We start from the raw sequence: 24131 nt of genomic DNA, 5'->3' as shown, positions 1-24131 counted from the left end.
TACATTGTCACACAAGAAAGAATTCTGTCCCACAGGGCTTTCAAGTGTCATACTAAACATTCATGTACCTGGGAGGAAAAAACAAAAACGAAACCAGTCATAGTCACTGATCCTTGAGCCTGTGTTTTATATGTACAGATGAAGTAATTTTGCAGGTTTGTAGTATGTGCTGAGTTTTCACGGAATGTAACTCATGTTAATGGAAGGAAGATTGTACTTTGACAGCAATGTCACTCATGGTGTTCTGCCAGTATTTGCACTGTCATATTCAAGATGATCCCACATATAGGTATAAGCATCTAATATTTTTAGCATACTGAAATAACATCATTTTATTAGAAAGGATTTTCTTCTGTTAGAGTTAAGACACTATAAAGCAGGGGTTGGGAACCTATGGCTCATGAGCCAGATGTGGCTCTTTTGATGGCTGCATCTGGCTCACAGACAAATCTTTAATAAAAAAAAAATAATAATGTTAAAAATATAAAACATTCTCATGTATTACAATCCATTCATTTCCTACCGCTCATGTTCATGGTTGCGGGTGGCTGGAGCCAATCACAGCTGTCCTCCAGGACAACACCAAATTTTTATTGGATAATGCGTAACATACACGGATATGTATGGCTCTCATGGAATTACATTTTAAAATATGTGTATGTGACGTTTATGACTCTCTCAGCCAAAAAGATTCCCGACGCCTGCGATAAAGCTTTTGAAATTTATGTGTGTGGTTAGTTATATCACCTAGAAACAGGGAAGGGGGATGTCATTAAAAGATGTTTGTTGTGCGGAGGACCCGGGTTCGATTCCCGGCCAGGGCACACAGGAGAAGCGCCCATTTGCTTCTCCACCCCTCCGCCGCGCTTTCCTCTCTGTCTCTCTCTCTCTTCCCCTCCCGCAGCCAAGGCTCCATTGGAACAAAGATGGCCCGGGCGCTGGGGATGGCTCTGTGGCCTCTGCCTCAGGCGCTAGAGTGGCTCTGGTCGCAACATGGCGACGCCCAGGATGGGCAGAGCATCGCCCCCCTGGTGGGCAGAGCGTCGCCCCATGGTGGGCGTGCCGGGTGGATCCCGGTCCGGCGCATGCGGGAGTCTGTCTGACTGTCTCTCCCTGTTTCCAGCTTCAGAGAAATGAAAAAAAAAAAAAAAAAAAAAAGAAGATGTTTGTTTTTAAAATGGAATCTTTGAAATTGGATGTGTATTTGACACAGCTTATCTCAATTCGAACTAGTCGCATTTCAAGTGCTCTATAACCACATGTGGCTAGAGGTGACAGCTTCTCACAAAGTTTCTAGGTAATTCTGGATGAGATGTTTCCTTGGGTTTCAGTTTCTTCATATTTAAATGAAGAGTCCAGACCAATTTTTTTTTTTTTTAATTTTTATTTTCAGAGAGACAGAGGAAGGGAGAGGGGGGGAGGAGGAAGGAAAGCATTCATTTGTTGTTCCACTTAGTCATGCACTCATTGGCTGCTTCCTACGTGTGCCCTGATCGGGGATGGAACCTGCAATCTTGTTGTTTTGGGATGGTGCTCTCAACTGACTGAGCTAACTGGCCAGGGCACCAGACCAAATTTCTTGCTTCCAGCACTGACTATGTAGCCAGTCCTTCTCTTCCCACATCTCTCTCTCCCTCCCACTTCCGCATTTCTACCCTCATCCCCGTATCTGTTCTCTGCAAGATATTTAAACCCTGTGGGAATGGCAGAATTTCAAAGTGGCCAAGCTTTCTAAGGCACTCTTACGTGCTAAGGGAAGACTGTCCAGCAACTGTTGATTCATGGGAATTCCTGGACATGGTTGGTTGCTGTGCAGGTGGCTTCAGAGAAGTAACTGGTTATAGCCTTTCTGTTGCTATCCTGAACCATTTACAGAGCTGGAGTTCTGGAACCAGAAAATTCCAGCCTCAAATCCTGCCACCATCTCCTACCAGCAGTGTTGTTTTATTAACAGCTCTGTGCCCTTGTTCCCAATCTGTAAAATGGTAATAATACCCACCGCAGGGTCTGCTGGGGAGATTACATGGAATTGCATACATGAAAGAGCATAATAAATGTTAGTTCTCCATAACCTGTAACCTGCCTGTCACCACACATTTTAACGAGGCTGGGAGAGGGAGACATAGACAGTGCTCCCCATAGACATAGACAGGAGGTTAGGTTCTCGGAAGAGTGATTTTATGTAATCCACACTATATACAACTTCTTTGCTTCGTAAAGAAAGGCTTTGCAGTCAACTATTGTCTGTGTTCTTTACCTAAAACAATGCTTCTGCCCAGAGTAGATGCTTACAATAGTATTTGTTAAATGTATTATATAAATATCTAGTGTGTACTTAGGCAGGGATTGTACTAGTAGTAGAAAAGGCAAGAAGGAAGCCTAGCAGAAGTCTGGCTAAGTAATAATTAGCCAATTAACAAGACTTAAACTCTAGCCTGACCTGTGGTGGCGCAGTGGATAAAGCACTGATATGTAATGCTGAGGTCACAGGTTCTAAACCCTGGGCTTGCCTGGTCAAGGCACATGTGAGAAGCAACTCACGAGTTGATGCTTTCCACTCCTCCCTTCTCTCTCTCTCCTCTCTCTAAAATCAATAAATATAATCTTTAAAAAAAAAAACCCAAACTCTAATCCTTCTAACAACCACACCATCATCATTCTCACTTTATAGTAGAGAGTATGTATTTTGCCCAAGGTCACACACTGTAAATGGTAGCACTGGGGTTTGAATGCAGGCAGTTTGCTCCCAGAATTCATGCTCTTGGTTAAGCTATGTGAAGTGATGTCACCGCCTAGGAACTCCAGCAGTCACTTCTTTTAAGGCATTTACCCCCTAAATGTCATGGTCTGATTACTTCTTTTTGTTATTAACATATACATTTTTAATTTTACTTTTACTGATTTTATAGAGACATTGATTTGTTGTTCCATTATTCATGCATTCATTGGTTGATTCTCGTATGTGCTTTGACTTGGGATCGAAACCACAAGTTCTATTTACCTTTTAAATGTTCCTTCTTAATTGTGAGCTCCCTGAGGTTAGGGAATGACTTGGCACCATTGCTACTACAGCATCAAGCTCTGAATCTGACAAACAGTGGGCACTTAATTGGTGGTGGGCATTTTAGAAAAAAGTACGCTCAAAAGTATGAAGGTGTGAAACAGACGGATTATCTGAAATACAAGTAGTTAGGTTCTATCGGAGCATCAGGTTGGAGGAAGAGACCACTAGTTCTATGGGTGGAGGAGTGAGTTCATTTTTTAAAAGCTTCTGGGGGTTGTAACAGCTTCCTTTGGTTCCCTCCAGCTGCGTCGCTATTGGTGAGGCGCTGCTGGTTAAGAGCCTGGCGAAGTTAACGGGGATTACCAAGAGGCTGCCTTGGAATTGAGGCTACAATTTGGGATTTGCAAGTTGTAGCGATGAAAAGTCTGACAGATTGTAAACAGTGAGGCTCAAAAGAAAAGTAACGGGTAAGGTCACGTGGCTAACGGATGATAAAGGTACACTTAGAAAGAAAAGGGATTGTCCCACCAAACTTCACACGGTTTGGATGGAAACCTAACAATTCTGGTTTAGTGGGTAGGCTACGCAGCCAGGGTTTAGGAACAACGATTGGCACCGTCTAAAAGTTTGGTTAATACTGGACTAGCCTCTTAAATCTCGGTTTCAATAAACAAGGACGCCTTTTTCTCATGCATTCCTTCGGTTCTTCGCAACCGTCTCTCTGTCCCTCTTTTCCCTCCACCTCCCTCCTCTTCTCGGCCCATTCTTTCGACCCGTTTCTCGCCTGATGCAATCTGGGAAGTGTAGTAGTAGCTCGCCTTGCTGCCTAAACCGGCAGGGAGGCCCTATAAACTCGGTATCTCCACATATACAACAGATTTTCTAGAGGCTAGGAAAAGCCCATGAGAGCCAGCCTGCTTATTCCAGGAGCAAGCTGTGATTTGCAGTTTCCAGTGCCCTAAATGATCCTGTGAGAGAGGGCTCTCGGATTCGAATCCTCTCCAGCCTCGCGCACAATGATGACGTCAGGCTCCCGCGAGGCCCCTGGGATAGGCAGTAGTTCCGGAGGAGGGTGCTCAGCCTCAGCCGGCGCGACCGAGGACCACATTTCCCAGGATTCTGAGCGGCGGCGCGCCGAGAGCCGCGCAAGCCCGTGATTGGCTGGCGAGCCGGCCGCAAGCGGCAGAGCCCCAGGAGCAGCTCTGTTGCGACAGAGGCCGAGCAGCGAGGCCCAGTGAGTTGGGGGAAGGGGCACTGGGGGGAGGGTGCCGGCCAGTGCAGGGAAGGAGGATGAGAAGGAGGAGGGACAGTTTCGGGATGGAGAGAAGAGGCTTTCGGGGATGAAAAGGCCGCCGGGGAGAAGCTGTCGGGCGGAGGTCGGGGTCCGTGCGGGAGGGTGGGTTGGCGTGTGCGGAGGACCCAGTGGGGTCTCCCGTGGGGGACGAGCGCATCCCGGGAAGAAGCGGGGCCTGGCGGCGAGGTGGCGCGGAGGGGGATGAGGCGGACGGGCGGAAAGAGCCCGGCAGAGCACGGACTTGCGGGGAAACCGGGGACGGGACCTCGGCCCGCTGCCGAGGGGCAGGACCCGGTCGCTGCCCTGCGGCCCCGGAAGGAGGGGCGTTTCCAGAGGGAGGCCGGCCGCGAGGATGGGCTGACCGAGCCCGAGAGAAGCGAGGTGAAGATGAGAAGGGCGGCGAGGGACCAGCATCGGCTTTCGAGACTGGCAAAGTTGGGAGCGACCAGGCAGGGAGCGGAGCTGGGTCTCGGAGGCTCGATTAGGAAAATCTCTGCCGAGAGATGGAACGGGGTCCGGGCGCTCTCCCTCCCTTGAGACTTTTTTGGGGTGCTTGCCTCCCTCCCTTCAGGCTCCCTGAAAGAACGGTCACCTCCCTGCTGTGGTCCATCCACCATGCCCTCCGACCTGGCCAAGAAGAAGGCAGCGAAAAAGAAGGAAGCCGCCAAAGCACGACAGCGGCCCAGAAAGGGACACGAAGAAAACGGAGACGCCGTCACAGAGCCACAGGTGGCCGAGGAGAAGAACGAGGAGATTAATGGCCAGGAGTCCGCAGGTGAATGGAGGGAGAGGCGGGGTTCCTTGGAGGGCTGGCTGCTCACACGCTCCAGCCAACTTTGGGATCCCGATGCTGGGGGCCCCTAGCGACTGGATCCGGTGCCGAGAAGCTGCCTGAGCTTGAGCAGTCGTAGAAGTGGAGCCTGTGGCGTCCTGTTACTGTTCAAGGGAACAGCGTAGGGTTCTCACATACCCAGCGGCAAGGAGAGGAAGAGTTGTGTTGCCTTGTTGCCCTGTTAGATTGTGAGGAGGATGTCAGTTGCCTGACCCTTTGTCGGTGTCCTGTTCTGCACGTGGTGGTCTGGGTGCTGGGCCTTTTGCCAGCCCTTGTCCTCCCTGGGCTACTTTTTTTTTTTTTCATTTTTCTGAAGCTGGAAACGGGGAGGCAGTCAGACAGACTCCTGCATGCACCCGACCGGGATCCACCTGGCATGCCCACCAGGGGGCGATGCTTTGCCCCTCTGGGGTGTCACTCTGTTGCTTCCAGAGCCATTCTAGCGCCTGAGGCAGAGGCCACAGAGCCATCCCCAGCGACCGGGCCATCTTTGCTCCAATGGAGCCTCGCTGCGGGAGGGGAAGAGAGAGACAGAGAGGAAGGAGAGGGGGAGGGGTGGAGAAGCAAATGGGTGCCTCTCCTGTGTACCCTGGCCGGTAATCAAACCCGGGACTCCTGCAGGCGGACCGACGCTCTACCGCTGAGCCAACCGGCCAGGGCCAAGAGATGCATTTTTGTTGTTTCTATTTGGGGACATACATAGTGAGCATGTCTCGCTGTATCACTATAAACAGGCTGCTCTCTCCTACCTTACAGTCCAGGTGGGGAACATGGCAGGGTACCGTAGGGATATCCCAGGCTTTGGGTAGTCTGTTCCCAGCCTTCTTCTCCAACTCCCCAAGACTCCCTAAACATGCCTTCTGCTGCCCAGACTACCATCATCCCTTCAATAGTCACTACATTTCTGTCCATTAAGTTCTAATACCACAACTTTTGTGCTAGTTACGTTTGACATTTTTTTCTCAGCCTTTCCCAATCAGACCTGAGTGCAATATTTTTATTTATTATACTCCTATGTTCTCTTACACAGTTATCCTTTTACGTTTTACTTCTGGGTTTTCATCTAAATTGTTTGGTCTTTGAGTGCAAGGACCATGTCTTGGATAATATTCTGAGTGACAAGCCTGACAGATAGAGATGCTAAGTAAATGTTTGGAAAGGAGAGGAGAATTACTACTGCGAATTATGATAGACGGATAGGAAGTCAGAAAGGGGGAGTTAAAAAGGATTGAGAGGGAGAGAGCTGAATGGTAAGAGTAGTTCTCCAAAATTAGAATTATGGGTGCATTGAAGTCAGGCCATGGGGAAGTTTTATCTGTCCAGAGTAGTGGAGGGATGGGAAGTTAACAATGATGGGATGACTGAGAAGGCTGAGTTTTGATCTCTATAGTAGAGATTTGAGGTCCCCTCTAGGACCTCAGGAACCATGGTGAATAGCATCATTGGCTTTGTGGGTACTTTCTGGTTGAACTGGAAAGGTAGGAAACTGAATCCCACTTTGAGACTATTGTCCACTGTTTCCAGTACACATTTCTCGTTCACCCTTTTCTTCGAGAAGGGGATATCCCAGGGAGCCCAGCTGTAGCACCCCTATCTCAGTAATACAGGAGCTTTGGCTTTCACTGCTTCCTCTGGAGCTGCTGCTCTGAAATATGAAATGTGTTTTCTTTCCAATCCTCTCAAAGACATTTCTTATTGCCAGAGACTGGGGTCATTTCTACTTTGATAATTAATGGGTCACCTGCTCCCTTTCCTGAGACTGAAGTCCCTCTCCTCTCTGGGTTTGGGACTGTTTGATGCTGCAGGTCACCATTCTCCAAGCTTTACCAATTGCCATTGCCACGTGGCCTTCCATAGGTAGTAAGGTATGAAAAGATCAAGATAAATACCAAAGAAAGTGATCTCTGGCTAGCAGTTTGACCTTCTTTAGAATGTGAGACTCTTTAAGACAGGCACTGGAGTTTCGCTGGTCCCTTTGTTTGAGAAAGTAGTAAAAAGGAGTTTTCTCTCTGGTGATGTTTATTCCAGAATCTCTTTTCCATTTCTTTAACGTTATTTATTTGTCTTTTAAGTCTGTTTTCTGGGATGCTATAGGCTAGATAGTGAGGTCTGTTTAAGTCTCTTACTTTTTTTTTTTTTTTTTTTTTTTACAGAGGCAGAGATAGACAGGGACAGACAGGAACGGAGAGAGATGAGAAGCATCAATCATCACTTTCTCGTTGTGCGTTGCGACTTCTTAGTTGTGCATTGATTGCTTTCTCACATGTGCCTTGACCATGGGCCTTCAGCAGACCGAGTAACCCCCTGCTGGAGCCAGCGACCTTGGGTCCAAGCTGGTGAGCTCTTTGCTCAAGCCAGATGAGCCCGCGCTCAAGCTGGCGACCTCGGGGTCTCGAACCTGGGTCCTTCCGCATCCCAGTCCAACGCTCTATCCACTGCGCCACCACTTGGTCAGGCAGTCTCTTACTTTTGAAGCTCAGAAGAGGACTCAGGGCCCTGACCAGTTAGGTTAGAACGTTGTCCCGAAACACCAAGGTTGCGGGTTTGATCCCCTGGTCAGGGCACATATGTGAATGAACCAATAAATGCACAAATAAGTGGAACAACAAATGGACACTTCCCTCTCCCCCCCCTCTCTCTCAAATCATTTAAAAAATGATTTAGTTATAGGTGCTAAGATATAAACTGGAAGAGATCAGAAGAAAATTATATATAGCTTTCCCTTAATTTTGATCTTTCCCCTTGTCTGAGCAGAAGGAGATAGAGACTAGGGATCAGCAAGCTTTTTTCTGTAAAGGGCCAGGTAGAAAATATTTGTGGCTCTGCCAAACATCTGTTCTCTGTTGCAGCTGTTCAGCCCTGCTGCTGTAGTAGAAAGCAGCCCTAGACAAGATGTGAATAATGAATGTGACTGTGTTCCAGTAAAACTTTCATTTATAAAAATAGGCAGTTGGCCAGCCATTTTTTAAGCCACCTCCCTCCTAAGCTAAGAATGGTTTTTTACATTTTTTTTAGATGATTACAGTTCAGATGGTCATGTTGACGCTGCATAATAGCCTTGATTTTGCCGCTTGGCCCATACCTCTAAAATGCTTACCATCTGATCCTTTAAGAAACAGAAAGATCTGGACCAGGGGTAGTCAACTTTTTTATACTTACTGCCCATTTTTGTATCTCTGTTAGTAGTAAAACTTTCTAACCGCCCACCAGTCCCACAGTAATGGTGATTTATAAAGAAGGGAAGTAACTTTACTTTACTTTATAAAATTTATAAAGAGAGTTACAGCAAGTTAAAGCATATAATAATAATTACTTACCAAGTACTTTATGTCAGATTTTCACTAAGTCTGGCAGGATAAATCGTTATAAAACAACTTACTATAGTTAAATCTATCTTTTTATTTATACTTCAGTTGCTCTGCTACCGCCCACCATGAAAGCTGAAACACCCACTAGTGGGTGGTAGGGACCAGGTTGACAACCACTGATCTGGACCTCTCCCTACTCCATTTTCTCAACATCTAGAACAGGGCAGGGCTGTGGGGAGCCTAGTAACCCAACCATATTGAAAAGAGACTCTTAAAATCCCTCCTTGCAGTCAAAACTAAAAACTCTGTCCTCCATTCAGAAAGGATTCATCAAGTTGTGAGTAGACAACACACTGTTCTGCTAGCTGAGTATGGGGTGACTGTCATCCGCCCGGTAGGGCATTCTCTGCCCTCTGTTCTGGGTCCTTGCAAGCAGAGTGGGTTCAGAAGTGGGGTGGGTAATGGGTAATGATGGTGCTAGCACTGGTGATCCAACAGGATGGGGGATTTGGAGAGTGATCTGAGGCTGGCTGACTGTCTCTCACCACACCTGCTGTCTGGGAGCTGCTCTCCCTAAGTCTGTCTGCCTGTCCAAGGAGGGCACTGAGGTGTGGTCCCTCCTCTACCCTGTCTCCACTTCCGCGTACAAGCACATGACTTGACTTATTTCATGGGTCTCCTATAAAATTGCTAAGGGAACACAAGTGAGAGTAACAGAGACGAAAAAGTTAGAAAATTCTCACAGCGGAACATCGTGTGTAGTTTATGACTCCTTCCTGAAAAGGTAAGTAGGTCACCTTTACTCTCTCAAAAGAAGCTTACCAAAATTCCCTCCACTCCCATTCCTGTCTCACTTTCCACAACACTTGGTGGATACTCTCCTTTATTTGGAAAAGTAGTATGGTGAAATGGGTAAGGTCGTGGGCTTTGGGGTCAGACCAACACTAGTTCAAATTCTGACTCTGTTCCTTATTAGCCTTTTTGGCCTTGGCTGTGTTACCTAACCTCTTTATTTATAAAATGGGGATTACAGGTGTAGATGTCATAAGGGTTATGAGTATTAAATTCCATTGAAGAAGATGATATATAGTATAGTCCCAGGCACAGAATAAGCTCAGTAACTATTAGTCAGTTATATTAGCCATTAATAAGGATAGTCCTCAGCCTAAGGATATAGTCATGCCTGAAAAACCACAGAAAGCAGAGCAGCTGGACTCTTGTCTCATGGTCAGTTTGCATCGCTGGAACCTTCCGGACTTGGGAACTTCTGGCTTTCCCATCCTCTGCACTGCCTGCATTGATCTCTGTGCGTTTCCTCACACTGGTCCCCTCTGGGCACAGAGCTTCCCATAAGCACTGTCTGAAGCTTCCTGGCTCATGCAGTAAAAGATTGCACCTCTGTAGTATCTTTTGGGGGGAGCATTAAGACTAATTGAACACATACTCACAGAGGACCATTTGGAGTTATGGTCATTCCCGCCTGCATTTGTATCATCTAGGAACAAGAGAGTTAAAAGGGTAAATGACAAAGTAAAGAGTGTCAAGAAGCAGGGCGTGCTAGGGTGTGCCTTTCTTTGTGCGAGCTAGCTCTCTTGGCCCTCTTCCCACACTGCTTTTCTTTTCTGCCCTCAGAAGTGGATTTGCTGACTAAGGAGCTGGAGGACTTTGAGCTGAAGAAAGCTGCTGCTCGAGCTGTCACCGGCGTCCTCGCCTCTCATCCCAACAGCACTGACGTCCACATTATCAACCTGTCCCTCACTTTCCACGGTCAGGAGCTGCTCAGTGATACCAAACTGGAATTAAACTCAGGCCGCCGTTATGGCCTCATTGGCTTAAATGGAATTGGTGAGACCCCTGGAATCAAGGTGGGGTGTCTCTCCTTGGTGTGTAAGTCACTCAGCAGCGTTGACCTAGCAGCAGTCATGCACAGAGCAGGGAGTGTGCCGTGTTGGAGGGAGAGCAGGTGTGCCGGGGACAGGGCGCTAACACGCGGGCTTCTAGACGGAAGGTGCCAGAGAAGTGGCCAGGAGGGCCCGGTGGCTCCGCCAGCTGCTGTGGATGAGCAGACTTCCCAGAGGAGGGGACAAGAATTGGAGGAAACTGGAGGAAAGGTGTCCTGAGAATGGGGAAAGGGCAATAGCATAATTTGAATGAAGGAATGGAAGGAAGATACTAAAAAATTAATAAAAATAGTGAGGTTGTGGTCCAGCTATCGGAGTGGAGGGGTCGGTGTGCAGAGTGATGGGTGGAACCGCACTGTGGGTCGTCTTCCCGACATTCACCTGCCCCCCAGGAAAGTCCATGCTGCTCTCTGCCATTGGGAAACGGGAGGTGCCCATCCCCGAGCACATCGACATCTACCATCTGACCCGGGAGATGCCCCCAAGTGACAAGACGCCCCTGCAGTGCGTGATGGAAGTGGACACCGAGCGTGCCATGCTGGAGAGGGAGGCCGAGCGGCTGGCTCATGAGGATGGTAGGGCCCCAAGCCGAGGGGAGGGGGCAGGGGCGAAGTGTGGGGAGGCCCTCCTGGGCAGGCACCCCCCCCCCAGGCAGCCCCCTCCCTGCGCCTGATGCCTGCGCGCTGCCCGCAGCTGAGTGTGAGAAGCTCATGGAGCTGTACGAGCGCCTGGAGGAGCTGGATGCTGACAAGGCAGAGATGCGGGCCTCACGAATCCTGCACGGCCTGGGGCTTACACCTGCCATGCAGCGCAGGAAGCTGAAAGACTTCAGTGGCGGTTGGCGGATGAGGGTCGCCCTGGCCAGGTGAGCCCCTTCCTCCCCCCACCACCCTATGTAGCCAGCCCCCCCCCCCCGCCCCGGGGTGGAACTCCAGTGGAACTGTTTCGAACAGGGTGCGGTGGTCGGTAAGGGACAGATGGACATGGACATCAGGCGCCATGAAGGGTTGGTGTGTGGGCTAAACCGAGGGCTCCTGACTGGAGTGGTCAATGCTGGGTTTCTGGCCCATGTGTAGGGATTCTGGAACTGACCCTGGGGAAATGGGGGGATCTGGGACCGGCCCTGGGGAAATGGGGGATCGGCCTCTCTTTTTCCTCCTGACTCCTCTCTTCCTGTGCCTCAGTCCTTCTCACTTTCTTTTTGTTGGGACAGAATATTAGACAGCTGTTGGGTAACTGTTCTTCTCACCCTCCTGTGACCTGACCCTGGAGGGAGTTTCTATAAGCAGCTGTCCCCCTAGAAAGTCCCTGGTTAGATAGGTGGTTCCTCAGCTTCCCATCCTCTGCTGGGGACACTGATGAGCCTCGCTGCTGCCTCAGCCCGGTTCAGGGGACCCACATGCCAGCAGGGACTAGCCATGTCAAGGTTTGCCTAGAGCAGCGGTTCTCAACCTGTGGCTTTAGGCGACCCCTGTGTTTTGGTCGTTCGACCCCCGCCAGGGTCACGACCCACAGTTTGAGAACCGCTGGCCTAGAGAGCTCTTAAAATGCAGATTTCCTAGCCTCTCCTTCAGATCCATGCAATCAGAATGCTGGAGTCTGATGTGCAGAAATCTTATTTCTGGAAAGCTCCACAGAAGTGGAAACCAGAGCCACTCCCTTCTTCTGTTTTGAGATTCCATCTAAGAAAAGAACATTCTCTGGACTCCTTAGTAGAGTCTGGTAACCCTGCCTGCTAGGTCTGACCCAAATCCATTTCGCTGTAGCGATTTATTTCCTCTCTATGCTTCTGTCTTCCTGATGGTCGCCATGCTCATTTAAGAGACTCGCAAGGACTTGCACAGCCTCGTCTTCGCGGTGCACTGTCCCTCTGATTCTCAGCCCTGTGTGCTGCCCTTTAATCCTTGCTCTCAGCCCTGGTTTCTCTCCCCATTCTCCCTCTCCTTGGAGGTGTAGAGCCTGGAGTTGCTTTCTGAGCCCAAGCCTGGCCTGACTAGCATTGCGGGTAGCAGGCAAGCCAGCCCCCTCTGTGGCACCTGTCACACTGACGTGGCTTTGTCCTTTCCTGTCCTCAGAGCCCTCTTCATTCGGCCCTTTATGCTGCTCCTGGACGAGCCCACCAACCACCTGGACCTCGACGCGTGTGTGTGGCTGGAAGAGGAGCTGAAGACGTAAGGGGCAGAGCTGGGGTGGGCGTGGGCAGGTGCCAAGGGGGCGTTGACCAGCGTCCAGAGGAACCGGCTTCCCAGAAACCACGCTGATATCACAGCAGTGAGGCCACAGTGGAGGCCAGCTGCAGGGGCCAGAGTGATGGAGTATAAAGCACCTTTCAGGCTTACCTTTGTGTTGATTGTTTTTTTTAGTCTGAAATGTGGGTTTTTTTTTTTGTTGTTATTGAAGGCTATTTCCTTAACTGCATTGTATACATCATAGAAAGGGGACTCTAGTCTAAGATCATGAGGTAGTGACAGAGGAAAAACAGCTGATATGACAATGGTCCTTCTGTGGCTAAAGAGCAGAATAATCTGGGGCATTGTACCGGCTCTGCAGAAGGCTCTCAGCGTCTGCAGTGACTTGGTGCCTTCTTTCAGGAGGAAGAACGTGGTGGTTTGGACTGTGCCTGTTCCAGGTCTTCCCACCACAGTTTAGAGGCGTTTATGGGTAGGTTTGTGCACATATGCTTTTGCTTAGAAGGTGTAGGGAACTCAGACTGTCTCATCATGCTTTGAAAGGCATCGAAGTGTCCTTACAGGCAGACAGATGGTGCACTGGCAGCTTAGGGCTGAGTGCCGGGATTGGCCAGTGAATCTAACAGGTGCTCAGGAGTGAGGATGGGAGAGGATGAAGGTGTTCTGGGCCTGTGCTCAGCCTCCCTGTTGGGGACCGTCTTGTGGTTCTGTGCACCTCCCTGACTGGTTCTTTGGCTTTGCAGCTTCAAGCGCATCCTGGTCCTCGTGTCCCACTCCCAGGACTTCCTGAATGGTGTCTGCACCAACATTATCCACATGCACAACAAGAAGCTGAAATATTACACAGTGAGTAATACTCACCATGGGGGAGCCCCAGCTCCCCACAGCGCCTCTGCGCCTCCCAGTTCCCTGAAGTTCTCCTTAAAAAGCAAAAACACACTAGTAGCCTGTTTCTGCCTATTGCAATAAAAAGATGTGGACAAGTAATCCTGCAGCCTGCTTTGTTTTAGTCCCAAAGTCATTGCTTTCAGGCCTTAAGCCATGGATTGGCAAGCTGTGCACGTGGTGTGTGTTGGAAGTTCACATCCATAGTGCCCAGACTGCCCTCAGCCTTCCTGAGTGGCTGCTTAACTCTACTTCGTGACAGTCAGCACACTGATTCCTCCTTCCATGAAGACTGGGAGTCGGGATCTCAACAGCCTACCATTGTGCTTTTTCATATTTTCTTCCTCAAAAAGCATACCAAACAAAAAATAGAAGTCCTCTTACATTCATAATTATACTTGACATGAGAGTACTAATAGTTTCTTATTTAGCCTTCCAGAAATTTCCTGTGTACTTACAAGTATTTGTAGAAAATCTCCTGTATGCATATTACGGTTGTCATCTTAATAATCATTCTCTTCTGCAGGTTGCTTTTAAATTTTACTATATCTTAGGTAGTATTTTCTATGAGTATATATAAATCGGTCCATTGCTGCATGGTATTTTGTTGTGTGGCTATTTTGTACCATATTTGTCAGGCCCTTTTCTACGGATATTTAGGCTGAGTCCAGTATTTTGCAGATAGAAACTGTTGCAGTCCAGCCATGCAGGGTTTGCCAGGTCCTAAATCTGATTGGTCTGATGTCTTCCCTCCTGGGAGCAGTACTTGTCAGCTGCAGAGGGCCTCAGCCTCTTGGGATGGGGAATATTAGAGATGCTCCTGGAAAGTTATTAGCCTCGTGATATCCATGTGACAGTGGTTTTCAGGGCTGCTCCCAGGAGGGTAGGTGTTGTTATGACTAGCGGGAGGACTTGATCTGGGGCCCTGCTCTCGCTAAACTAACAGAGAGGTGCACAGTGTGAAAGACATCAGATTCTAGGTCAAGATATATTCCCCCCCAAAGTGAGAAATGGAGGGCGGCGGACAGACAGGATCCACCTGGCATGCCCACCAGGGGGCGATGCTTCATTGCGGCCAGAGCCATTCTAGCGCCTGAGGCTGAGGCCATGGAGCCGTCCTCAGCACCCCGGCCAACTTTGCTCCACTGGAGCCTTGGCTGCCAGAGGAGAAGAGAGAGAGAGAGAGAAGTGAGAAGGGGAGGGGTGGAGAAGCAGATGGGCACTTCTCCTGTGTGCCCTGGCTGGGAATTGAACCTGGGACTTCCACACGCCGGGCCGACACTCTACCACTGAGCCAACTGGCCAGGTCAGCATATGCTTTTTTAGTGCTCTTCCTCTCTCCCTACTTCGCAGTCTCATAGCCAGGACCTGGTCACCTGCCACCCCATGTCCCCAGGAACCCTGGGTGTGAACTCCAGACCAAGCCACATACTGCCCACTTCACTGGCCGTTTCCCCGCAGGGTAATTACGACCAGTATGTGAAGACGCGGCTGGAGCTAGAGGAGAACCAGATGAAGAGGTTTCACTGGGAGCAAGACCAGATTGCGCACATGAAGGTGGAGCCGTTAGAGGGCCAGGGTCATGTCCTCCAGGGAGTAGGGGGAGGGTGTGGAGGGCGGGGCTGCAGGAGGCGGTCAAGAGGAAGTGACATAAGTGTTTGTCCTGCCAGTAAGACAAGTTGCTTGTCACCTGCCCCCACTCCAAGCCCTTGGTCCGGTTTCTTTCAGAACTACATTGCTAGGTTTGGTCATGGCAGTGCCAAGCTGGCCCGGCAGGCCCAGAGCAAGGAGAAGACGCTACAGAAAATGATGGCGTCGGGACTGACAGAGAGGGTTGTGAGCGACAAGGTGGGGTCCAAATGTGTGGCGTGAGGTGGGCTAAAGGGAGGTAATTAAGAAAGCACTGAAGTTAATTATTGCCCTGACCTCTTCCTAGACACTGTCATTTTATTTCCCACCATGTGGCAAGATCCCCCCCCCCGTCATTATGGTGCAGAATGTGAGCTTCAAGTATACAAAAGATGGGGTGAGTCTCTTGTGTGGTTGGGGGCCTGGGGTGCATTTTACAAGGTGAGTACCCACTGGCTGGGAGGATCTCCTGTTCCGTGTGGAGCTCACCTCCTAACCCTGGGCCTGAGGGGGTTTTGGGGCATGGTAGCTGGGTGGCCCATGCAGGGACTCAGTGGCCCCTCTGCAGTGTAGAAGGAAAAGGACCCAGTTGGGCCTGTGGTGGGGGTGTGGGCTGGAGCCTGCCGTGAGAGGTGCCCCCTCCCTCAGGGTGGGTGTGCTGGCCAGGTGGATCAGTATCCTAGCCGCATAGCCAGCTCTCTCTCACGCCCACCTCAGCCTTGCATCTACAACAATCTAGAATTTGGTATCGATCTTGACACACGAGTGGCTTTGGTAGGGCCCAATGGAGCAGGGAAGTCAACTCTTCTGAAGCTGCTAACTGGAGAGGTACGGTGCCAGATGGGGGGAGGGCGGGGGAAGAGTGTGAGAGAGAGTGTGGAAGAGAGAGGATACATCCTTATCTGTTTGTGTGCAGTCTGAGCGTTTAGCACATAGAAACGTCTGGGCGTTCAGAGATACACGTTTTCCTTTTGGAAAGTGGGTGCCAGGCCTGTGTCCGAGTCCTTTGTTCCCCAGGGTGGCACCTTCTGTAGTGGACACTTAGCCACCTCTGAGCGGATGTGCTGAGAACTTCCGCTGAGGTTGATCCTCCCACGATCTTTGTCGGGGCCGGCGTAGCGGTCTGCGAGGTGGTGGTGTCGGTTCTGCGTAAGCAGTCATATGGGTCTAGTTCAGGGTGTGGTCCCCTGCTCTGCCTGTGCTGGCTTCTGACTGGCTTCCTTTCTCATTGCTTGTCTTCCCACGCATCACTCTTTCTTTCTAGCTCTTACCGACAGACGGGATGATCCGGAAGCACTCTCATGTCAAAATAGGCCGTTACCACCAGGTACGGGCCTGGGGTTGACCCAGGCGGGGCAGACTGCATGTGTGTGTGGGGGAATTGGGCTGCACGTGACCACGTCGACTCCTACCTGCTTCTCCTTGAATAGGTGCCGATGTAGAAGTAGTGTGTGGCACGGCCGGTAACCCAGCGGGGTTCTTGGATGCTAGACACACCAGGGCGGGCCCCTTTCTCCTTGCAGCATTTACAAGAGCAGCTGGACTTGGACCTGTCCCCTTTGGAGTACATGATGAAGTGCTACCCGGAGATCAAGGAGAAGGAGGAGATGAGGAAGATCATTGGGCGGTATGGGCTCACCGGGAAACAGCAGGTCAGTGGAGGGCGCATGGGAGAGCCCGGCTAGCTGCGAGGCCAGCTGGCCAGGTGCTCAGAGGACAGACACTGCCCTGGCCACTCGGGTTCGGAGCCATCCCAGAGTCTCTTCCTTTGGGTCTGGCCCTGTGAGAGAGGCCGTCCCTCTCCTTTGCCCCAGGTTATGTGTGGAGCAGACGTTTTCAACCTTTCTCATCTATGGCACACATAAACTACTAAAATTCTGCCAATATTATTTTGATTCCTTCACACTGGACGGCTCTTGTTGTATTGGCTGTTGCAGTCAGCACCACTGCCTAAGCAGTCAGGTACTGCAGGTCTTAAAATTTTTTGCAGCACACCAGTTGGAAAATCACTGCAGTGGAGCATTAGATCTCTGTGAGGGAGGGACAGGGACAGTGGGCCAGTCTCTGACATGCCCTGGCCCCCAACTAGCAGGATGAGCCATAGTACGTGAGGGTGAGGGAGACGAAACCTGGAAAACAAGTTCCCGGATTCAGATCTGGAGTGGGGGCTCCTTGGGGGATCTGAGTCATTGAGATGGAAGTGCGGGGTGCGGTGGGGCGCTTGGTAACAGAGGAGCCTCAGGCTGCCAGAAGAGTCCTTTTCAGGCCTCAAGAGACTGATGGCCATGTCGTCATCTTGGTGCCTGACCTGGGGCCTTCCTGACCCCCATTTTGTAAAATGGCAATAATATTAATGAAGGGGAGGAGGGAGAGGTGGCTCATGCTGCTGGGTGGGGGCACACCAGCTGAGGTAAATGTCACGGCTCCATATAGGTGAGCCCGATCCGGAACCTGTCTGATGGGCAGAAGTGCCGGGTGTGTCTGGCTTGGCTGGCCTGGCAGAACCCCCACATGCTCTTCTTGGATGAGCCTACCAACCACCTGGACATCGAGACCATCGACGCCCTGGCAGACGCCATCAATGAGTTTGAGGGCGGCATGATGCTGGTCAGCCACGATTTCCGACTCATTCAGCAGGTGAGGCTCCCAGCTCAGGTGGGTGGCCTTGCCGGGGTCACATAGGGGAAGGCTGGACAGGGGACAGTCACGACACATACGGGCACCTAACACATTTATTAGATTCGCAGAGGCTCAGGGCATAAACGAGGTGATCTGAGCCAGACCTGTGGCTCTTTGGAAAATTTAGAAAGCCTTGGCAGAAATAGTTCATTTCTTCAGTCGCAATGTGAGGAAGTTAGCCTCCTTGATATTGTTGGCCAGAACCAGGGAGGGAGTCAGGGAGAGAAGAGGGGGCTTTCACTGCTGTTCCACGAGTCTTCAGCTTTGAAGTGGTATTCTCCTAAGGAGGATTTTAATTGGACAGAAGGCTACCACCAGTCTTTGGTAAAAAAGCTGCTGGTCATTGGGGGGGGGGGGGGAATTTGAGAGTGAAGCCTGTGAACATTGAGGCCCTGCCAGGGAACTGGAGGTCAGAGGACACAGCACGGTGCCTGCTGGGGGGGCTCCAGACCTGCTGTTTACCTTTGGGTTAAGGTGTCCTGGAGAGCAGAAAACGGAGAGGGAGTGAAGCTGGCTGTAAGTTGGGTGGGAGGCCAGTGAAGGGGGTTGGGGAGGCTGTGGCGTTTTCTTCTGGGCAGTAATGGCAAGCATGCCGGCCAGGATTGTTAACTCGAGGATTTGCTTTCCAGGTAGCACAAGAGATCTGGGTCTGTGAGAAGCAGACAATCAGCAAGTGGCCCGGGGACATCCTAGCCTACAAGGAGCACCTCAAGTCCAAGTTGGTGGGCGAGGAGCCCCAGCTGACCAGGAGGGCCCACAACGTGTGAGCCCTTGCGCTGGCTGGGCAGGCCGGTCCCCGGAGTGTGCACCTGCTCCGCTCCCCAGTCCTCCCTGGCCCCACCTGCCTTAGCTGCACTCTGCAATCTTGTCTACAGCTGGACAGTACCTGTCCGTTTTCCGTCCTCCCAGTTATCTTTGTCCGTGCCTGGACTCTGCTGGCTGGTTCTGCCAGCCCCTTGCTGGTCCCTGACCCTGAGTGATGCAGCAAGAGGCACCTGAGGGTTAGCCTGAGGGCCCACATCCTGGTCGGCTTGTGCAGGAGCTCAGGATCCCGGCTTTCTGGGTTTGGTGATGTTGGAGGAGTGCCCCCAGCCCACCGCCCCCGTTCCTTTTTGCTTCTGGTTTGGAGCTCTGGATCAGGGGCTTAGTCCTGGTCGGTTTTTAAATAGTTATTTAACAGCGTGACTTTTAGACCTGTATGAAGCATCCAATAAAGAAAGAAGCCATGGTCCCTGTCTTCCTACTCAGGCCTCTGGGCTCTTCCCCTGCCCCTTGTACCGTGAACATTCCTTTCCCCTCAGCAAGCGCTGGGGTGGGCATCATTGGGAAGGACACCAGTCCATAGAATCTGGAAGGACTTCTGGTCCCCTTTTTGCTGTTTTGAAATTGTGCGTTTTCTTAGGCGAATGGCTCACAACTTTTAATGTGTGTCCGAATCACCCTGAGGGCACGTCAGATCCTGGGTTGCTGGGTCTTTCTGCAGAGTGTCTGGTGCAGTAGGTCAGGGTGAGACTAAGAAGTAGCCTTTCTAACAAGTTGCTGGGTGACGCCTATGCTGCTGGCCTGGGGACCACACTGAACTGATCTCCCGGAACACAGGTCTTGGGGCCATCAGAGGCTCTCCTGCCTCCTGGGACCTGCTCCACAGCACCCGGGACACTTGCTTGAGAGACGGCTCCTAGGCTCCAGACCCACTGATTCCATCTGGTGGGACGGGAGAGGGGCAGACAGGGCCAAGTCTGACCAAGGTTGTTCACACCAAAATTTTCAAACTGCTGTTCTTGCATAGCTCTTGTGTTTTTTTTTATTTTATTTTTTTATTTTTATTTTTTACTTTAAAATTTCAGTTGAATTTATTGAGGTGACGTTGGCTAATTAAACTATATAAATTTCAGGTCCACAGCCCTAATTTTTATTAGCACTACCCAATTTACTTCCTAGCCCAGAACTCCGCATAGCCCATCTGAACTTGAACAGCCCTCACCTTTGTGCCAGCAGGGGCCTTCCTTGTGGACAGGGATTCCTTCCCCTTCCTCTGAAATCCCAGCAGCTGTCTGTGAAAACACACATGCAACCGTGACTTAAGTGCTCATTATAGTACAGACCTTAAATAGAGGACCAGGTGGCACAGTGGATAGAGCATTGGCCTGGAATGCTGAGGACCCAGGTTCGAAACTGAGGTAGCTGGCTTGAGTGTGTGGTCACTGGCTTGAGCCCAAGATTGCTGGCTTGAGCAAGGAGTCACTGGCTCAAGGCACATATGAGAAAGCAATCATTGAACAACTAGGGTGCTGCAACAAAAAATTGATGCTTCTCATCTCTCTCCCTGTCTGTCCTTGTTTGTCTCTTATCACTTAAAAAAAAAGTCCCAGGTGGTCTCTAAACCCCCAAGAATCTCATCTAATGAGAAAGCCAACAAGACTAGAGAGCAGCCCTGGCCAGGTAGCTCAGTTGGTTAAAGTGTTATCCTGACATGCCAAGGTTGCGGATTCAATCCTGGGTCAGGGTGCATACAAGAATCAACCAATAAATGCGTAAATAAGGGGGGAACAACAAATTGTAGGGTTTTTTTTTCTCCTCCCTCCCCCCACCTTTCTCTGTCTTCTGATCTAAAAAAAAAAAAGACTAGACAGCAAGGTGATATAAATCAAATGCCAAATTGTGACTTAGGTAGTAGGATACACAGAGGATTCTAAAGAGGGAAGTTTTCCAGAAAGGAGGGACTTGGTGCTCAAACTTGGAACGATGAGAAAGCTCTCAGATGGCCATGACGTCCAAGAGCCGCCCTGAGGGGAGGGGACAGGAAGCATCAGGTGATAAGGTATAGCTGAAAATGCACCAAGGCCAGAATGGCTGTCTGTCCGGGGTACCCAGAGGATTGGTTTGGGGGAGCATGGTATTGAGAGGGAAGCTGTGGGGCTGGAAGCTCCTGCCACCTCAGTCACCAAGGGCTGGGTGATGCACAGGTCCCTGGGTAGTGCCCTGAGGTGCAGAGGGACAGGAGGCCTTCAGAATGGGAGGCAAGTCGGCTTGGTGGTCCAAAAAGAAAAGCCAGTCTCAAAAATGTTAACGCTTAAAAAGCCGGTTGGCTCAGTGGTAGAGCGTCAGCCTGGCGTGCAGGAGTCCTGGGTTCGATTTCCGGCCAGGGCACACAGGAGAAGCGCCCATCTCGTTCTCCACCCCTCCCCCTCCCCTTCCTCTCTGTCTCTCTCTTTCCCGCAGCCAAGGCTCCATTGGAGCAAAGTTGTCCCGGGCGCTGAGGATGGCTCCATGGCCTCTGCCTCAAGCGCTAGAATGGCTCTGGTTGCAACAGCATCGCCCCCTGGTGGGCATGCCAGGTGGATCCCAGTCGGGCACATGCGGGAGTCTTGACTGCCTCCCCATTTCCAACTTCAGAAAAATACCAAACCCCCCCCCAAAAAAAACCACAGAACAGATACTTCTGCAGCCTAAAATTAGCAGTGCCTTATTCTGGATGCAGACTTGGGCCCTCTGGTCCTTTCAAACCTTAGTGTGTGGGGTGTAGCCAGAGGTTGGGAATGGAGGGAAGGGGTGAGTCTGGTATGGGGATACTGGAGCTTGTTTCCACCCGCTGATAGGTGATGCTTGTCTTCCCATCCTCCCACCTCTCCCTGATTAGGAAAAGCTACCCCTGCAACCCCCCTTAGCTTTTCACATGGCCTTAGGTCCCTTGAGTCACAGCACTCAAGAACCTGGGATACTGTCTTACCCACTGGCGCAAAATAAGACGAGTGACTCCATGTCACACTTCCATTTGTAGCTAACATCCATGGGACCTCCCATCATCTGCTTGGTAGAAGGATCCAGTGTCTCCTGGGCTTCCCCAGGCCTCCCTGCCATGGCTTCCTACTGCCCCATCTGCCTCAGTCCCAGCCTTGCTGGGGTCCTCACTCCTCAAGTCCTCCCTGCTTTTCACACCATCCATCTTTTCTCCAGCTCTTCCCAATTGCACTTCCTTCTCCCCAGTTGAATCTGACCCATCCAAGACCAGCTGCAAAACCCCATCTGATTCTTGAAGGCTCCTCTGACTACTGCAACCCGCACTAAGTTTTCTGGGCTCTGTCCCCACCATCAAGTCAGCCCTCTGACTCTTCCATGATCATTCCACGTGAACCAGTCCTGTCTCCCCATGTCGCAGGGTTCTATGGGGAGAGTATACTTGTGTCCCTTCAACTCTCTGAGCCACGTCAAGCCCAGTGGGTGCTGGGTGATTGCATGGCCATTGGGTGATGTGTGAACTCTAACAAGGGGATTGGTACATTGGGGATGATTGGTTGGGGGAGGGTTTCTTATTCAGAGACAAGAAATCACTTGGGGCAGAGAGAGAACAATGATCTCTTTTAAAATTAACCCAGGCCCTGGCAGGTGGTTGGCTCAGTGGCAGAGTGTCAGCCCAACGTGTGGGTGTCCTGGATTCGATTCCCAGTCAGGGCACACAGGAGAAGTGCCCATCTGCTTCTCTACCCTTCCCCTTCTCTCTCTCTCTCTCTCTCTCTCTCTTCCCCTCCTGCAGCCATGGCTTTATTGGCTCCATCCAGTTGGCCCCGGGCACTGAGGATGGCTTGGTGGACTCCATCCACCTCAGGTGGTCAGAAAAAAAAAAGCTCGGTTGCTGAGCAATGGTGCAGCAATCCCAGATAGGCAGAGCATCACCCCCTACTGGGCTTGCCCGGTAGTTCCCTGACAGGGTGCATGTGGGAGTCTGTCTTTCTGCCTCCCCTCCTCTCACTATAAAAAAGAGAGAGAGAGATGAACTCAGAGCTCATTCTGGATAAGGTTGGACCAAGCCTCTCCCCTCCATCCCAAGTGCTGGTCCGCAGCTCCACCCGGCCAACTGCTGCTAATTTTATAAAAGTAGCCCCAAGGAGTGGAAGGTAGTTGTATGGAGGTAGAGGAAGAGGAAGAGGAAGAGAACAGAGCAGCAGCAGCAGCAGCAGTCTGGGGGCCCAAAGGGCTGTAGTTCCAGGGACAAGAAGTGCAGAGTGCATAACCGGCGCAAGGAAACCTACTCAGCATCTATCTACAAGGTGCTGAGTCTGGTAAGAGCTGCAGGCTGGCACTGGGTGTTTGGAGTAGACTGGCAAAGAGCCTTGGGAAGGTGCTGGACTGGGCGCTGGGACTCCGTTTAGTCCCTGTGCTGAGACAAGTGGCCTCACGCACACTGTGCCTCTCCCCAGGTGGCCAAATGTGATCTCAGAGGTCCCTACCCTCTCAGTATCTGTTGTGCACCTGTGGTGTACAGGGGACATTTGAAGCATGCTCCCAGGGTTTTTGGACAGGAAAGATGATGATAGGGAACGTTAGGTGGCATGCAGTCAAAAGACAGGAAAGACCACGAGAAAGTGCTGGGCCACAGGGGGTCAGTCAGGTACCAAACACATGACGGTGCCAACAAGACGTTTCGGTTAGTGCCAGCTAGGGCGAGTGGCACTTCGTGTCAACTCAAGTCTCGGGGAAGACCTTCCAGATGAGTGGCACTCAGACTTTGAGGGGTGAAGGGTTTGGTCCACCTTACAGAGGAGGAAACTGAAGTTCATAAAGGCTCAGTGGGTTGACTGAGTCACAAGACCTGATGGGATGGGGAGAAACGTTTTTTTTTAACTTGGATACAGTAGTATAAAAAAACAAATGCCTATTTCCATGTCTCTTGGCCTCAGGGAAGAGCCCAATGAAGTGGCTTTACAGTCCTGTGTTCCCAACCTGGGGCTGGGGCGACAGGCAGAGCCTCTTCCTTAAAGCGGTCCTGCTGTTTCTCCAGGTGCACCCTGACCGTGGCATCTCCTCCAAGGCCATGAGCATCATGAACTCGTTTATGAATGATGTGTTTGAGTGGTTGACTAGGGAGGCTGCCCGGCTGGCCCAATATACAGGCTGAACCATACTGACGTCACAGAAAGTCCAGACGGCCGTGCCCCTGCTGCCGCCCAGGGAGCTGGCCAAGCATGCGTGTCCAAGGGCACCAAGGCGGTCACCAAGTACGCCAGCTCCAAGTGACCCAGGACCTAAGATAAATAAAAAGTGAACTTCTCGCCTGACCTGTGGTGGCTCAGCGAATAAAGCGTTAACCTGGAATGCTGAGGTCACCAGTTGAAACCCTGGGTTTGCCTGGTCAAGACACAGACGAGAAGCAACTCTGAGTTGATGCTTCCTGCCTCCCTCTCACTTTCTCTCTCTCTCTCCCCCTTCTCTCTAAAATCAATAAATCTTTTTTTTTTTTTTAAGTGAACTTCTCCCATTCAATGTGGTGATTTCAAAAATGGACATGTGAAGGTGAGGTATAATTTGAGACAAGGGGCTACACAGGTGTATTTACCACAAGATACAAAATGTAAGACCTGAACCGGCTTCTAACTAGCCTGAAGATGTTCTCATTGTCCCCTAACGTGTTT

General features: G+C 50.8%; 2 protein-coding genes across 2 annotated transcripts; both read left to right on the top strand.

Annotated features, from left to right (window-relative positions):
• The first annotated feature begins 4165 nt into the window (after positions 1 to 4165).
• On the top strand, positions 4166 to 18949 carry ABCF2 (ATP binding cassette subfamily F member 2). Its single transcript, XM_066234970.1, has 15 exons — positions 4166 to 4238; positions 4870 to 5073; positions 10071 to 10283; positions 10732 to 10914; positions 11033 to 11204; positions 12415 to 12510; positions 13272 to 13374; positions 14875 to 14970; positions 15142 to 15261; positions 15350 to 15439; positions 15760 to 15870; positions 16307 to 16369; positions 16566 to 16694; positions 17476 to 17679; positions 18351 to 18949. The coding sequence occupies exons 2-15, from the start codon at positions 4914 to 4916 to the stop codon at positions 18486 to 18488; spliced, it is 1878 nt and encodes a 625-aa protein (XP_066091067.1). The 5' UTR covers positions 4166 to 4238; positions 4870 to 4913; the 3' UTR covers positions 18489 to 18949.
• Positions 18701 to 23736, top strand: H2BK1 (H2B.K variant histone 1). Its single transcript, XM_066237548.1, is given in 5 exon segments — positions 18701 to 18722; positions 20549 to 20564; positions 22637 to 22781; positions 23501 to 23684; positions 23687 to 23736. Coding segments are annotated over 5 exon segments (417 nt in total).
• Positions 23737 to 24131: the final 395 nt, after the last annotated feature.

This window comes from Saccopteryx bilineata, chromosome 6 (assembly GCF_036850765.1).
Source record: "Saccopteryx bilineata isolate mSacBil1 chromosome 6, mSacBil1_pri_phased_curated, whole genome shotgun sequence".
Taxonomy (NCBI): Eukaryota; Metazoa; Chordata; class Mammalia; order Chiroptera; family Emballonuridae; genus Saccopteryx; species Saccopteryx bilineata.
Note: the sequence above shows the minus strand (reverse complement) of the source record. Positions and strands in the feature narration are given on the sequence as shown.